This window comes from Carassius carassius, chromosome 20 (genome assembly GCF_963082965.1).
Source record: "Carassius carassius chromosome 20, fCarCar2.1, whole genome shotgun sequence".
In the NCBI taxonomy this organism is placed as follows: Eukaryota; Metazoa; Chordata; class Actinopteri; order Cypriniformes; family Cyprinidae; genus Carassius; species Carassius carassius.
This window is the reverse complement of record NC_081774.1, coordinates 4,599,996-4,618,018: the sequence shown is the minus strand read 5'-3', so window position 1 is coordinate 4,618,018 and position 18,023 is coordinate 4,599,996. Positions and strand designations below refer to the sequence as shown.

Sequence of the window (18,023 nt, the reverse complement as noted above, 5' to 3'; positions counted from 1 at the left end):
AGATTATGAGATACAAAGTCAGTGATGAGACATAGACAAAATTGCATAAATTAGTCATAATTACAACACCAAAAATCTAAAGTATGACATTCATAATTATGAGATTAAAAGTAAAAAATATGACAAAAAATTATGAGATAAAAGTCATAATAAAATGACAAGGCAAGATTATTAGATATGAAGTTAATTATAAGAAAAACTCAAAATTACCACATGCAAAGTTTACATTTATAAGACAAAAAAAAACTGTTATGACCAAAAGTTGAAATTAACAAGAAATGACAAAGTGAAATTACAAGATTCTAAGTCAATTATGAGATAAAAATATAAATTATGAGATGTAGTGAATTTTAAGGTAAAAATTCAAGATTATGACAAAAAGATGAAATTATGAGATCAAAGTCATAATTAAATGACAATGAAAGATTATCATATAAGTCAATTTTGAGATAAAGGTCAAAATTATGAGATGCAGTGAATTTTAAGATTAAAAAGTTTGAATTGACAAGAAATGAAAATGCAAAATTATAAGATGCTAAGTCAATTATGAGATAAAACTCAAAATGATTAATTATTAAAATCAAAATTGAAATGTCAAAATTTTGACATAAAAAGTTAAAGATATACATTAAGATTTTTTTTTAACTTTTATCTAATTAAAAAAAATTTTTTTATGATTTACCAAAGCATGATTTATTTCTCTGATGTGGAGGAAATGGGCTTCCATAAGAATTAATTCACTTCATTAGTGAAAATGAAGAATAGGACTTATTTCAGTAATATACAGGCACAGAATGAGGGGGAAATAGTTAGGTCACTATTGAGCACTTACACACACACACATTGTAAAACACGTCTGTCAGTAAACTGTAAGTCAGTGCAAGTACAAAGGGACTCTGTTCCTGCGGGACAGCAGCGACTGACACTACATGAGGATGAGACCTTCCTCCATCCCTTTAAATCACACACACATTTCATCTGTGCTAGGAATGTTATCTATGTTGATGATGATGTGATAGTATATTGATACATTTTGGTCATTCAGCTGTAAAACTGAAATTTAACTTGTTTACTGTTTAAGTGAGCAACTCAAGACAAATCTAAAATGGTCCTGTTATAATTAACTAAACTATTAACTAAAAACTAAGCTAATTGAATATGATGATGTATCATAAATGGACTGGGGTTTAAAGAGGGCCTTTAGAATAAAATTCTCTCTTATCCTTGTACAGTCAGCTAAACCTTTTGTAAATTGAGATTGTTGAGACTTTTTTTTTTTATTTTAGTCCAGCTGTAAAAGGGAATGTCAGCCAGTTTACAAGGATGAGAGGACACTTCTTGTTTCTTGTTTAATTCAAAGGGTTAGAGAGAGTCACGTAAAACTAAATCCATTTTGGTGCAAGAAACTTTTATTGACACTGACAGTTGACTAAGTGGATTTCAAGGATGAAAAATGCTACAAGTGTGTCTGTATGAAAGTATAATTCACAACATTTTGATAAGAAGTACCTGTGAAATATCTAAAAATAACAAACATTTGTCTGACAGTTTATTGATATGCACTCAGCTGCTCTTTCTATATTTGTGCTAATGACCTTCTTTTTCACTATATAATGGTGTGTCTGTAGATGCCTGCATATGCATAGAAACCACACCTGAGGTGACTGGAACATACTCTCAGTTTTTTGGCTCAGTGCTTACATGTTGCCATATGCAAGCAGTGACCTAAACAACCTGCTGGAAAGACTGCATCCTCTCTCTCTCTCTCTCTCTCTCTCTCTCTCTCTCTCCATCAGCTGTCAGTTGGCCGAGTGACGATCACGAATGACTTTCTCTCCAGCCTCTCTTATTTCACTGACAGGGCTGTCTGTAGCGCACTGACTGAGGATCATGTTTCAAATGCGTTTCCTGCCATGCGCATCAGGAGGTTTTTTTACATCAGTGATAAAAAAATAGGAACAGCACATGCAAAAAAAACATGAAAAGTAATATTAGCACTTATGATAGGTGCTTCATGAACTTGCCAGACAGAGCTATTAGAGTATATGATTTTGCACTTGATTCTTTCAAATGCATTTGCATTATGCAACAAAAGAATGCATTATTCATATTAATATTAAAAGTATCCAAAAAACTTTTGGGGTAAAATGGGTTATATCATTGTTTTATATTTTCTATTGTTTCAGTGTTTGCAACTATGTAAGGAAGATTTAATTTGGTCAAAATCTATCAGTTGGGGTTAAATGAAAAAAAAAATCAGAATTCAAGATTTTTATTTTTGTGACATACACAGTTACATACAAAATACAACTTGCAGTGAAATGTTAACCTAGTCAGCTACTCTTAAGTACAGGGAAGTACAAAATGACAGATAAAACGGTAATAGTTAAATGTTTGGATAAGTACTCCATTGCTCCGGATCTCACTATACTCTAGATCTAACATTTTCTCACACTGATTGGCTCTTTAGTTAAACGAATCATGTCCTTACATGTGTGTGTCATGTGACCTGAGCCCCTGTGCTGCTGTACTGCAGGAGGTTACGGACGGAGTGAGTGGGGTTAGATGGGGTGAATGTAACATTTGTATCCGACTGTGCTGACAAATATAAAGTGTCAGTGACTTCATATGTGAGATATATGTGTGTGTGTGTGTGTGTGTGTGTGCATATGATTTGTACTATGAGGTATTACGATTTAATAGCATTATTAAATTATTTAGAATTAAATTAACTAAACGTGTGGGAAATAAATGGTAATAATTAAAAACATTATTAAATAATTTATTAAATAAAATAATAAAGCATTTTTATAGCATTTTTAACTGATGATTGGTTGTTCATTGTCTAAATGTGTGAAAAACAAATTGTATTAAATAAAATAATATGATAGAATGTATAATTATTATAATGAATTATTAGTTGCAAATTAAAATGAAATATATTGTGTATTTGTTTATATTAAATACTGCACAGCATTTTAATTTGATGTTTTAGATTTAAAACAAGTTGAATGCTATAATTGTAATTAAAACGTCATTGTTTACCATATTTTTGGCTTGTCTGTAAAATGAGAATTATACATTTGAAAAATAAAATAATAACAGCAACAGTTACTAAGGTAGTAAAATGTGAAGATTTGAATTAGAAAACCATATTTTGAATTTGAGACACTTGCATGAATCATGTTTGCAGAAATGCAGAAGGAACTAAAGCCGGAGTTTCGAGAGAGTCTTCATCTTCTCACAGCCCAGCTTCAGTAATGTCTTAAACAGATGGTAGAAACTTCAGCTCACGGAATACCAGCCAGACACTCTTTGATTGGCCGGCTCACTGTGTGTGTTTTATTTCTTTTCTACATACTGCATAGATAGGAGTGCAAACTTGCGTCACACTTCCAGAAGGTTCTGCTATCTGCTTTAGCCTCTGTCTCTGGTCAATCACTGACCAGTTATACAAAGTGTTCGTATTAGACTACAAATAATAATCTTAATGCTCTAGCTTCTTATTTTGGAGTGCATATGTAACCAAACTGCTAATGTGTTGTGTAAATGTGATTGTTGGGCAGGTGTTCAGTCAAATCAAGACTTGTAATAAATAAGTTCCTAGTTTATTTGTGTTGGGTGACCTTGGTTAATGGTATTTGCAGCTGGTGGAGATCTTCACTTTTTACATCATCAGTGACCAGGATGAACTGATGATGCCTGTCAGCGTATGATAGTAGAAGAAGACAAACCCAGAGAGGGCTTCAGATTTAGGGACATCTGACTCCCTGCTATTTTCCCCTCGAATTGACTGACCTGACCTCTCTCTCACAAGAGGTCCCACACTTATTATGGACTTGGTCCAGCTGAAATTAGTGTATAGTGCTACACATTTATATCGTCTCTACAAAAACATGAACGTGAAAGTGTGTGTGGCTATTATGTTTATTTTGTTGATCAAAAGTGACAAGACATTTATAATGTTACAAATAAATGCTGTTCTTTTGAACTTTTTATTCATCAAAGAATCAAGTATCAGGATTTCTACATGGATATTAAGCAGCACAAAGAAATCAGAGTAATTAGAAGGATTTCTGAAGGATCGTGTGTCATGAAGACTGAAGTAATGGCTGATGAAAATTCATATTTGCATGCCAGGAATAAATTACATGAAAAAAATAATCAAAATATAATTATTAGCCGTATTAAATTGTAAAATAATGTCATAATATTATTGTCTTTCTCTATCAAATAAAGGCAGCCTTGGTGAGCAAAGAGACTTTCAAAAACATGATAAAATCTTACTGACCTCCAACTTTTGAAAGGCACTTTATCATTTTTGGTTTATGGTCTATCTATTGTACTGTGCATCTACTTCTGCTGTTCTAACTGAAAATTATTGTTGTTGTTTTTTTTTTATTGATTACAATTTTTTTTTTTACAAGAATTGGTAAAACATGCTGTTTTCAGAACTTGTAATTATTATTTAAATTATTATTATATAATTAAAATTAAAATCCTTTTACCTGCTGTAAAAAAAACTCCGAGTGCATGTGGGGTCACACGGGTTACTGTAGATCCATAAACTCATCAGATGAATTTCTCTTGCACTGATGTGACTCATTAATCGATTCTCAGCTAATCGATTGAGTGACAGCCTGTCAGGGCCGATTCCACGTGGGCTGAAAGATGCTTTAGAGCAGAGGGCTTTCCCATGCACTCAGTACTGTCAGCTGGAAGGAGAACATGGTGTTCTCTCTATCTGCTGTTAAACAGAGAGAATGAACCAGAACTGGGGATGCCAGTGGCATGCCATCTACTATTCAGTTCATTTTCAAAAGCAAACATTGTATGATTGTATTGTATGTCGATCATTGTATGTCGATCTGTGACTATACTTTTCTACAGTGTTTTTTTTTTCAAATTTGTGAAAATGTGTCTACTTTGCTTTAAAACAGTGATACAACTTCAATATTATTATTACCATCATATACATAACATTCTAGTTTATTTTATATATTTTGAATTTGTTTTGAACTTAATATTTTCTGTTTGTAATTTTATATTGTAAATTTAATTAGTTAATTTAAGTTTTAGTTTTCTTTTTTTCTTTTTTCTTAGTATGTATTTAGTTTTTTCTTAATATGTCTATGTAGTTTTTTAGTGCATCAAGTTAAACTGAAATATAATGAAATTATATAAACACATTTGAGAAAATTTGGTTTATTACAAGAGGTTAAATGGTTTGATCATTTACTCACTCTCATGTTGTTCAGCCTGAAGCAACTCGTTCTTCCTAAAAACTCCTATATATATATATATATGTATATATATATATATATATATATATATATATATATATAATTAACAAATTTAGAAAAACACAAGGGTGATGAAATGATGACAATTTTTTTTTTTGTAATGTTTTCTGGTAATTTTGTGTTTTAGTAAATCACAAATGATTAATTTATTTGAATTCAGTTACTGTTATTTTTTACATGTATGAATCTAACATAAAAGTCATGTTTAAATCACAATAAAACATGAGGTTTAATATGTATATTTCCTCTTTCTCTCTCTCTGTTATTGTCAGGGTCGTTGTTCCAGAGAGAACTGTAAGTACCTGCACCCTCCTCCTCACCTGAAGACGCAGCTGGAGATTAATGGCCGTAACAATCTGATCCAGCAGAAGAACATGGCAATGCTCGCCCAGCAGATGCAGCTAGCCAGTGCCATCATGCCAGGAAGTCAGCTTCAGCCAATGGTGAGGCTCCATTCTAATGACCCCAAAAGAGATACAAAAGCATTTTTCAGTGCTTATTTTTTAACCCTTGACTATATCATTTGCATGAGTCACAGAAACAGAAAGTCAGTTTATAGCAGTGTCTCTATATCGGTTTCATTTATTGTTATTTTCGGTCTGTTTCAGCCTATGTTTTCGGTCACGCCAAGCCTTGCAACCAACGCCAGTGCAGCTGCTGCAGCGGCCGCTGCGGCTGCGTTTAATCCGTACCTGGGCCCAGTGTCTCCTGGGCTGATGCCCGCAGAGATCCTGCCCAGCGCACCTGTGCTGATGGCGGGCAGCCCTGCTGTGCCAACTGCTGCCAACGCCGCAGCTGCTGCTGCCCAGAAACTCCTCCGAACCGACCGTCTGGAGGTATGAGGTCATCAGAGAGCCATGACATCATCACACACTGCCAATATCAATATCTCTTTCTTTCACACATATACACATTTATATCTTAATTTTTGTGTGCATGCAAGTAAGTTACAACTAGCATGCTAGTAACTAAGAAATAAAGGGGCTTCTGCCCTCTGCTGACCACTGAATGAAAAAACATGCATACAGAAAGTTCACAATACTGCATATAACTTTGTTTCAATAGTAGCATGCCATTCTAAACATAATTAAATTAAAGATTACAGGGTTTCATTATTTATGAAACCTTGGCTAATTAATCCACTATTCTGTAAAATGTTGATTTTACACAAACACAAACTTTGTAGTCTCTCAGTATGCCAAGCGATGCATTACAGCTGTGTGTATTTTCAGGTGTGTCGTGAATACCAGCGTGGCAACTGCTCTCGTGGAGAGACGGATTGCAGGTTTGCTCACCCTGCTGACAGCACAATGATTGACCCCGGTGATAACACAGTGACGGTGTGTATGGATTACATAAAGGGCCGCTGCTCCAGAGACAAGTGCAAATACTTCCACCCTCCTGCACACCTGCAGGCCAAGATCAAAGCGGCCCAGCACCAGGTCAATCAGGCCACGGCCGCCGCCGCCATGGTGAGCACATCCTCTACATCCTCACACACACATATTCAAGTAATACTGTTCTCATGCATCATACTGTTTGTAGAATTAACACTTTCTTATATGGTATATGTTTGACCTTTGGTTAACATCGACATTTCTGTGTCATTTAAAGGAATTGTTCTCACAAAAATGAAAATGTACTCACCCTCAGGCCATCCAAGATTAGGTTGAGTTTGTTTCTTCATCAGAACAGTTTTGGAGAAAGCATAGCATTACATCCCTTGCTCTGCAGTGAATGGGTGCCGTCAGAATGAGAGTCCAAACAGCTGATGAAAACATTACAATAACTTATCATGTAACTTCAAATTGAGCTTTTTCTACTGAAAATGTCATCTTGTCTGAATCACGAGAGAAATATGCACAGATCAACCACAGTTTACAGTCATAAAGGGCTGTTTTGATGTGAGAGGACAATAGGTGATGGACTTTTTCCCTTAAGGAAGCATTATTATGGTTTATAGACTGGTATTTTTGTAAAAACATCCTTAATAATGGACTTGTATCTTACGAACACACAGCTTTTACTTCTTAAGACAATAATTGATGGACTGGAGTCATATTGTGGATTATTGTGATGTTTTTATCAGCTGTTTGGACTCTCTTTCTGATGGCACCCATTCACTGCAAATGATCCATTGGTGAGCAAGTGATGTAATTCTAAATTTCTCCAAATCTGTTCTGATGAAGAAACAAACTCATCCACATCTTGGATAGCATTTAGATTAGTAAATTTTAAGCAAACTTTCATTTTTGTTTGAAACCTTTAAAAGAAAAAGGAAGTTTTATTAAAAGAAAAAAGGAATCTTTAAATAAGGAATTTTTTAAAATTTTGGTGTACATTTTCTTGGTATATATTTGATTTCAGGATTCAAAAAAAAGTTACAGTAGTTTTTAACAATAAATAAGAATTTTCTTATGGATTTTATTTTTGATAGAGTTCTGTATAAGATATGATATTCCTACAACAATTCATTGCCATTCCCATTTAAACTGTACAAGTATGTAATATCATCCTGTCGAGCAGAGGGCACCGTCCTAATAATATTTATGTAACATTTCTGCACATCAAATGTATGTTTGCAATCCAGCGCAATGTTATACACTGTTGATGTATTACAAGTATGTTTACTGTCAATGAAACCCTGTTAATGTTACCATAATTGATGTACTTGTTAATTGAATCTCAGTACAGAGTTTTCTAAAACAGAATGGACTGTATTTCTGCATGCCTTAGTCCTGATATCCCCCTGTATACTACATTCCAATGATTTGTTTTTATTTGTTTTTTTCTCACCTACCCAAAATGCACTGCTGCCCCCATGATGCACCTCTGCTTGCTGTTTATGTTAATGCGCTTGAACCCCATTGGCCCATTGCCATCATGTGCTCGCTGCCTGCTAATTAAGACTCAGTCGGCTGTCAAATCACTGAAGCGACCCCTCGAAGCCACCTTTGACCTGGTACTATGACCTTTCACCTTTTTGCTTGGCATGTTGCTTTATTGTAGTGCCTTAACAAAAGAAGAAAGATAATTTGCAAGCATAGTCCTTTTGTTATCTGTTTATTTAGTGCCTCTGTTGTGTTCTGTGTTACCATGTCGTGTGATCAACTGACTGTGGCAAGCATATTGAGCAGATGTGTAACGAGAAACCAGACATGGCTGCCTGCCGCAATCAGATCATCACACGTGTGTTATTCCAGGGCGTGAGGACAGGGCCAGATGTTCTAAACTCTAGTGACATGGCTTCTATATGTTTATGTTCAGTATGCATGTTTAGGATCTCTGTGTAGTGCATGTGTCTATGGGAGGGGTAGCAGCAGAAGAATACTAAAGCTCCACCATTAAAGCAACAGAAAAGATCTAGTCTCTTTCTCACACTTATCATGGAGTGAGCAGTGCAGTTTAATTTCCTTTTTATCTTTTCCTTTTTTTTTTCAAACGAGTTATTTTCGTCACTTTTGTCTGCAATACATTTGAGTAGTGCTACGCTTGCTTCATTTGCATTGAGTTAGCAGTATGGATGTTGTAATGTTAATGAATTAATACTCTCCTAATTTTAAACTAATAATGTAAATCACAGATGCTCAGTTTTATAGCGAGAGAAACTGGCTCTTTGGCTTTGGCTTGTGCCGTAGACATGTATTAGCTGCCGCTTGCTTGCTTGTTTGTCAGAATCGAGCCCTGTGATGTTTTGCCCTCTGATGATAATTCTGTCTTTTTCTTGTTCCTTTCCTGTCTTTACTCTCTTCTACACATCCCGACCCATTCCCCAATTCCTCCACCCCACTTCCCTGTGGTCTTATCGAAGCAGGGAATTCCTCACAGTGTCATGCCACCTTTACCAAAGCGACCTGCGCTTGAGAAATCCAACGGTGCCACGAGCATGTTCAGTCATGGCATGCTCCAGTACCAGCAGGCTTTGGCCAACATGCAGTTTCAGCAGCAAGCTGCCTTTATTCCGTCAGGTAGGGCTTCTCGTCAACCCTGACCACTTCTTGATCTCACCTTTGACCTTTCTAAACTATAAGGGATGCACAAAGACATGGGATAACCTTTTTTTTTTTTTTTTTTTTTTAAAGAGACAGGGTTCCCACAGCCATGCCAAAAAAATAGTAACATAGTAGGTTTCTTTATGTTTAGTAATATACAATAGTAAAATATAATATCTATATAAATATGTAGTATATATAATTGTATTCATAACAGTGTAGTATGATATACACACACACACACATACATATATATATATATAATAGTATGTAGTATGTAGTAATACTCGCCCCTAACTAATCATTTTATCATAATATCAATACTTCTAATTTACAATCCAACAAATTATTTATATTGTAGGATATAATTTGCAGTAATAATGTAATAATACTCAACCCTAGTTTTATAAATATATTATAACACATATAGTATAATATAATTTATCATAATAAAAATACATAAAATAAATACAATTGTATATAATATTTCTTTAAATAGTATACATGTTCTACTACTTTACAATTACTTTATACACACACATTTATATACAGTATATACTTTATGTATGTATATAATACAATAATTATATTATAATATAATATTATGCCAATGATTGTCATTATAATACTATAAATATTGTTAATACAGTATAGATCATATAAATATTTAGTATTGTATAATGTACTAACTATACCATACTATACATACTGTTATACCATTACTACAGACATACAGACAGATAGATCTTTTCATTTGTAATTAATTTTTTTATTTTTTGGTTCCATCAAACTACTGGGATGGAGTGTTGTTTATACCTGGTGTAGGTAGTTACTAAATTAAAAAGAATATAGAAAAATCTATATCCAGTGGAAATGTCATAGAAAACCATTTGGTCAAAAGTTGTGGGAACCTTGCAATTTATGCACAGTAAACTGAACAATAAGCAAAGGGCCTGGCTGGCAATTTCTCTGTATCACCTCATCATTGTATCCCATTTCTACTCTGGAACACACCTGTAGTTGAGCTCATGGCTTTCACTGCGAAATACAGTTGCCAATAACCCTAGGATGCCCCTCAGTCATACTAACATCTGCTGTGGTGATGGTCACACATACACAAGTTTTTGTGAGCTAGCAAATACATATGCTCCCTTTCTGAGTTCATGGTTTTATCAACTAATCGGTCTCTTATGGACATTATGCTGTATCACTGTATGATTGTTGTCTTCCTTTAATTTTGATTTCTTCACTCTAACCAACATTGTGATGGGCTGTTGTGATTCTTCTCCCTTTCCAATCCACTTCCTGTTGCAATGCATGATGGGCAGGCTCAATATTGTGCATGACCCCTGCAGCGAGTGTGGGTAGGTTTCTAGACTTCCTCCTCTTAGTTGTTCTCATGCCCTTAAAATAGCCTACAAACTGGCATTGATAAGTGGGCATCTCTGTGAGCGCTTCACTTATGAACATCTGTGATTTAAAGTCAACATGAAACGGCATCTTCAATGCAGTTTACTTCAGTAATGTGACATACTTCCAAGTGAAACAGAATATTCGAGAAGAATGTAGAGGAATAACTTGATTTGATTGATCAGGAATTGCACTGGATTGTGAAAAGTGGCTTTTAGGCACATTAAAGTTGGCAAGTCGGCTAAAAAATAATCTTTGCATTAGCATACACCCAATACACTATGCAAAACTAGATTATTTTATATTGACTTCATGTTGACTTTAAATACAAACAAATATGGTTTCTTTCTGTGTAATGTTTTGTGGGTTTTTGGTGGCTTTTTAAAGAGATATTTCACCTAAAAAAACTGTTTAATTCTATAATTTACTCACATTCATGAAAAACAAAAGGACGAATTTTGAGTAATCTTGCTGTGTGTGTGTATATATATATATATATATATATATATATATATATATATATATATATATACATATATATACAATATTTTCACTCAAATTTCATTCATAATATTTGATCTTACATAATATAATTAATTTATATAACAATAATAATTATAATTATAAATTATAAATAGTATAATTTATATATGTATGTATTATTTATATAATAAATATAATATTAAATATTGATCCATTTTTAATTATATATTATATAATTATATATATATATATATATAGTTTAATATAGTATAACAGTACAGTATGGTATAATTTATCATAAAAATATAAATATTATAGTATAACAATTGCTGTACAATTTATATATGCATGAACTTTGTTTAGTAATGTACTTTTGTTAAATATAATTAATATTTGATCATTATTAATATAAAAGTATCATAATTTTTTTATACGTGTTTGTGTGTGACAATGTTTTAATATAATATAAAATGTATTATAGAAATTATAGTGTGCACATACACACATGCACACACACACGCACACACACACATATATATAGAGAGAGAGATAGAGAGAGAGAGAGAGAGAGAGTATAACTTTGCACATAGTATAATATGTAATACAGTATTTAAGTTTGTATTTCTGGAATAACCTAAAGGTGAATAATAATTTCCATTTGGAGGTGAACTATCCCTTTAACTCCTCGCAATGAATTGAACACTTTGTAGTTGATACTGTTTTTCACTGCAGTTGTTTGTGGCTCAGATAATCAGTGTTGAGCATGATGTTCAAGTAACAGAAAATGCAAGAAGGATTAAATGTTAAAGTAGTACATGGAAGCTGAAACCTAAATTCAAAGTTTATGAGATGCCATGCCTTTGTTTCCTTCTCCTTGTAACTCATATGAGACTTTACCTGTCCTTATGTCTTCTGTAGAACAGTCTCTCTTGCCACCACTTTTGGTTTGCTGTTTGCAGATATCACCTCAAATGCTCACTTTTCTTTCCATACCCCTCTGTGTCCACCCACTCATTTTGTTTGTGCACCTGTTGGCCACACTCCCTGTATGTGTGCTTATACCATTTTCCCTCTGAAAAGTTCCCATGATGCACGGCGCTTCCCCGGCCGCTGTGTCCGCAGCAACCTCACCTGCCACAAGTATTCCCTTCGCATCTGCATCAGCCAATCAGGTTTGCTCTTTTATAGCCTTTTCTCTCTCTTTCTATTTCTCTCACTCTCACATACACACTCTCGCTCTACCTTTCTCTTTCTGTCTGATGGATGTTTCTGAATGCTGGGGCCGTTTATAGTGAACTCTCCCCCTTGTTGGCCTACACAGGCTTTTGATAAGTCGTACACTTTTTATGGTACTTCAAACAACAGATTCACAGTGAAAAAGTTTATTTGACCTGTAATTTTCTCACTGCATACATTAGCTGCATACATTGGCTGCACTATAAAGACTATGCATGTGTAAACTGAGTTGTTTGAAGTATCTTCTGTACAGGCTTTATGCACAAAATGCACTAAAAACTAGTCTGAAATTACCTGAGTGCTGTAAAAATGGTGTAAAAAAGAAATTGAAGCCCAAGAAAAAATATAAATTTCTATTAAAGCACCGCTACAGTAGCATTTCTTGTTATAGTTGATGGTTATAAATAGCATTTTAATATTGTTTTTTTGTCCTTTTTTATTTTGAGGACTCTTCTCTATCAAAGCTGACTACCAACGAATACATGCAATTGGTATGTATGAGGTAGTTTTTCTTAGGCTTTTGCTTCAGGTACATATTTGCCGGCTGTGAAGAATAGTTTTTTTTTTAATTCTATTTCACTTTGTTGTTTTGTTGATCAAGAAACAAATAGAATATCAGTCAGCTTAAATACTGCTCATATGAATACTATCACATGTCTTTGTAATCAATACAAACCAGCGTTACAGACCGCAATAACAGTATAGTCTGTTCTAAATGATACAGTTAAAAAAATGGTTCAGGTTTTCCATGGTTTGAAACATTAGATGTTTGTAGAATTTATAAAGCAACTTTTTGAATACCTTCAGTTATTGAAATAAAAAGTGAAGGTCAACAAGTTGGAAAAATGTGCATGGGAATTCACTGTCTTCTCTCTGTTTCACTTGAGAAAGATACTAATAAGCATTCATTGTTCTCTTGAATGGTATTTCTTAATTTGTGTTGTGTTTGACTCATTCTCTTCTTGACTGTCATGGGGAGGGAGTGAGGGTGAGGGAGAATATATTAGAATCTGAAAGGATTTTTGTAAAAATAAAGGTAATAATGGATCTTGTTTCATGGATTTTTCTCTCCATTCATCATCAGATTCCAATAATATCTGCAGAGCATCTGACTAGTCACAAGTACTTGACACAGATGTAGTTCCAGTCCACAAAAGTAAGTGATTTTTATTGAAATTCATCACGCAAACTATTATATGGCTTCAGAACACTGTGCATATTTACACAGCTTAGTTAAAGTTGCACGAAGCGATTTTTGCCAAATGTTGATATTTAAAAGCACCAAAACAAACACACCCATAACCCAACAGGACCAATCCCTTATTTTGTAATTTCCACCCCACTTGTACATACACTACCATGGCAACAACGATCACAGAAACAAGTGAAGCATATTCAAAAAAAAAGCCAACAAGGATACATTATGTGAAATGAAGCAAAAACAACGTTACTCACCTTTTAAGAAGAAACAATGCAACTTCTGCATCCGATTCGAGCCCTTCTTGCTCTTTGAGTTTTTCTCCAACGCTGGAAAGCTGCTCCGATATTAACACGGGTCCTACCTCTTGCCTGATCATAATGCTTCTTTTTAATGTTTTGTTCCTCTTATATCTTCCTTTTTTATCTGCCATCTCTCTCTATTTATATGGAATCTGCTAATATCCTTCCTGTTAGCTCATATTGAGTGCTCCCTTCTCTCTATCATTACAAGACATGCCCCCTCCTGCTGATTGGCTACAATTGGGTTTTAGGAATTGGCCTGATACTGTGATCCAAAACGTTTTTCAAAAATTACTTAGTGCACCTTTGAAGGGACTGTACACCTAAAAATGTACATTCTTCCATCATTTACTCACCTTTAAGTTGTTGCAAACCTGTACGAGTTTTTTCCTTCTGTTGAACACAAAAGAAGATATTTTGGAGAATGTTGTTAATCAGACAATTGATGGTAGCCATTGACTTCCATAGTATAGAAAGGAAACTGTGTAAATCAGTGGCTACCGTCAGCTGTTTGGTTACCAGCATTCTCCAAATGATCTTTTATTCCTGCTCTGACACACCTCAGCCCATAGTATAACAGTATGCAATAAAACATGTAAATGCATTCATGTCATCTCTGAGCAGCATTCAGCTGTGTAAATTTGGCAGTAGAATACAATAATTAAGTCACTTTTTTTAACTTGTCATTGTATGGAAAATATTCTTCAACATTCGAAATAATTTAATTAATGACTGAATTGTCAAATTCTGACTTTAATAATTATTCTCAAGTGTTCTAAATATGCATTTTTTTCTACTTTTCCATAGATCAAAGGAATGCGCTGTTGCCCCGGACAACAGGCAAACAAACAAAATATTTTTTTTTTACGTCAAGATCACCACCGGATAGAATATAATGTGAGGATTAGAATTTGGTCATACGTGATAGTAGGGTTTCACCGGGGTGAAACCGAATGTCCTTCCACATGATGTGTAGAATTTGAGTGAACTACATCATTATGTCCGAAAGGACGGCATTTTTACTCTCAAGCCGGATTAGTAGAAAAAGTTATTTTCCTGTCTGAATCAACACCATTTTGGCATGTTAGTAGACCAAGAGATATTTTTTTGTGATTCACACCTTGATTTTCTTTCCTCTTAATTTGTCTGAAAGTTTACAAAGTTACAGAAGGTGCACCTTAAATCGAAAAGCTAATCGAACGTCAATATGGCACAAAACATCCTGCAAAATAATTAATCGTATGTAGTTTTCTCTATCTTTAGTTCTGGCTTCTAGTCAGACTAGATTGTAAGCGCAGAGTCGAGATTGACAGATGAATGTTTTGGGTAGAAACTGATCACCTGAGACTTTTCAAAAGCACATTCTTGCAAGCTTTATGTACCAAAACCACCGGCTGAATACCAGACACGGATCGAGAGTGTTATATCAACAGTGTTATCATGTTTACCAGAGATTAATGTTTTTACAGCGCTTGTTTTTGTGTTTGGGTTTTTTATGAAAAGTGCCATTTTTATTTGTTGATCATTCTTCATTAGGCCTTGTAGAACTATGAAGCCTTTTTGACTCCTATGAGAACAGGGTTGCCTTGTTCCTAATGCCCTGTTTCTTTATATTGCCTTGATCGAGAGAATGAATGTCACGTTAGAGAACGTCAAGGTAGCGTAGATTCGGCAGTCGCATGTGGAAACAAGCAAGTGCAAGTGCGTTCCAGTCTTTACCGTAACGGTGTGAGGACTTTCAAATTCATGCTTGAGTATTTAGTTGTAGATTGTGAGTTCGAGACTAGGTACACGGAAAGATGAGATTAGTGTTGGGTCAGGGTTTGTCTTCAGTTCTCATCTGTGTTGATTTTGAGTTGTTTTTGAATAGTACGTGACCGCTGGATGACGTAAAAGAGGAACGGAGAATATAATGAGATGTTTTTAACATTAAGTTGTGCCAAAGTCTTTGTTCCTCTTTTGATTTTTTTATTTAAATGTGTTTTGACTGGCAGTTATACTGATCATGGAAGTTGTGTAGCTTCGTTTTACAAACAAGGCTGCTTGTAAACCAGGAAAAAGATAATCACTCAAGGTACCCAAGTTAATGGCGAGGGTTTTAGCGACACAACTAAACTCAAGATGAAAAGAATCTGAGTTCACTTTAGTCTGGATTTCAGCTTGGTTTAGGTGCACAGACTTGAAAGGATGCACGCCATTGCCGTTTCCTCACTTAGCGCCTTATATTTCAGTGTTTGAACCCACACAAACATTCTCTCAATCACAAATGGGAAATTACAGCGGATTCAATTTTATTCTTCACATTTATTTTACATGTATATTAATCATGTTACACTTAACGTTCACTCTTTCATAGCCTTTGTTAGAAATATATTGTGTTGTTTGCATATAAAGATTTTTTTTAGAACTGTTTTAGAATGTAGGAAATTAATTATTGTTTATCACTTTATTTTACATCATGTTAAATTCATAATGTTTAGCTAGTAGTGTTGTATTCTTTATTCTTTATGTTAGTTTCCATGGTAGAATGTTTGAAATTTCAAGGAATTTGGTTTTGAATTTATTGAACAAAATGTTTTATCTTGTCTTAAAAAAAAAGAGTAAAGCGACAGAAAGAGAGATTATTTGTAACTACGGTAAGGTTGATATTTTAACCCTTTATTTTGTGTCGAATTAAGACCACATCTACACTTAGCAGGTTAAAGTATCAATTGTATATGCTCGAGTAAAAGAAGTTATTTTCTACTGTATGCATTTCAGAATTTAAAAAAATCGTCTTGTAATATTTAAAAAAAAAAACAGATCCCTCAATGTCAGGCCATAATTTGCAGCAACTTGGCTCCAGATATTTCTGAATATTTAAAAATTTAAAATAAAGGAGGGAGGTCACAGGGTTGGGCCTCGAGCTGCAAACGAGAGAGAGAGCCATAACTTAAGGGACGAAGGTTGACTTTTTGCACTTCTGTACATAGTCAATATAAAGAAAAGAAAAGGAACATGTATAATATTGAGATCTTATTTTGAATAATAAAAGATTCTATAACTATGAGAAATTTTCTTAGGATAATTTAAGAATTAGAGTAATATTCCAGCTAACAAATGATGCTTGCAGAAATATGGCACAGCTCTTATATTATCATTTCCGGCCATCACGTTCATAAAAAATAAAATAAAATAAAGCTCTGCGTTGCCTGCATACAGTACAATACCGACACGACCGAGAGTCAAAAATTGGCAGTACACAACAAATAGATACTACACCTTCAAAAACACAGTATTTTTCGTATGATGGACATAAATAACTGCATGAAGAAGAAAAATTAACAGAGTAAAATTCTCATAATAGATAAGTTACCATAACTATCATTGCCACAGCATTGTGCAAATCAAGTACCTCGATCGATATCTGAGCCTGAATTGAGGCACGCTCACTGATAATCCATTCGAGTATAACCGTAAGAACAGTATAATAATTAAAAAGGCCTTCAAACCGACTCTAGATGCTAGCAAAAGACGTCCACTTAACACATGACAACAGTTGCTTTGTTACTTGTTAACGTGCCTTCAGCAAGGAAAGGACACCAACCACACACACACAAAAAAACACAAACAAAATGAATGTAACTGTCAAATCCTCCACTGAGGTCAGCGTTTTACTCTTTTGAGGTTGCTGCACAAGAGCTATTAAACCAAAGCATCACTTTCCTTCACTAAACGCAATGCCTAATAGCTGGTCGGCCGTTGCAGACGACAAACCACAGGTGGTCCTGCCTGCTGAAAGCACTTGCTCCATGGAATCCTACACCTGCCCTTGGCTTATAGTTGCTGTATGATATTGTGCTGCATTCTAAAAGACTTGTTTTATGCACATTTATTATTGTTAGAATTGACTCTTACTGTTATGAGTAAAAAAAAATCAATAAAACAGAATGGATTTGCTCAAGAGGTGTCTGTGGTGTTTCACTTTCTCTTCTTCCTAAATGCAAGGAGGGAAAACAGTTCTAAAGGAAGATAATATTTAATGTATAATGTGGTTTGCTTAATTGATTTCTAGTCACAAAATGTTGTAGAGGGCGCTGGATATTGAACTCTACATGCC

At 34.5% G+C, this 18,023-nt stretch overlaps 1 protein-coding gene across 22 annotated transcripts in view; it reads left to right on the top strand.

The window, feature by feature from the left end:
- LOC132096108 (muscleblind-like protein 1) overlaps positions 1-17,867 on the top strand; it is a 62,619-nt gene extending 44,752 nt beyond the window's left edge. For 7 of the 22 annotated variants that reach the window (XM_059501273.1, XM_059501274.1, XM_059501270.1 and 4 more), the window contains 10 exons: positions 5,576-5,746; positions 5,912-6,139; positions 6,536-6,775; positions 8,212-8,265; positions 9,115-9,271; positions 10,624-10,659; positions 12,269-12,360; positions 12,871-12,915; positions 13,509-13,580; positions 14,732-17,867. In XM_059501273.1, the coding sequence (XP_059357256.1) occupies positions 5,576-5,746; positions 5,912-6,139; positions 6,536-6,775; positions 8,212-8,265; positions 9,115-9,271; positions 10,624-10,659; positions 12,269-12,360; positions 12,871-12,915; positions 13,509-13,565 (1,080 nt within the window). In that variant the 3' untranslated portion in view covers positions 13,566-13,580; positions 14,732-17,867. The remainder of the gene's footprint in view (positions 1-5,575; positions 5,747-5,911; positions 6,140-6,535; positions 6,776-8,211; positions 8,266-9,114; positions 9,272-10,623; positions 10,660-12,268; positions 12,361-12,870; positions 12,916-13,508; positions 13,581-14,731) is intronic. The other 15 variants (XM_059501277.1, XM_059501278.1, XM_059501285.1 and 12 more) reach the window with 15 other exon arrangements.
- The last annotated feature ends 156 nt before the right edge of the window (positions 17,868-18,023 follow it).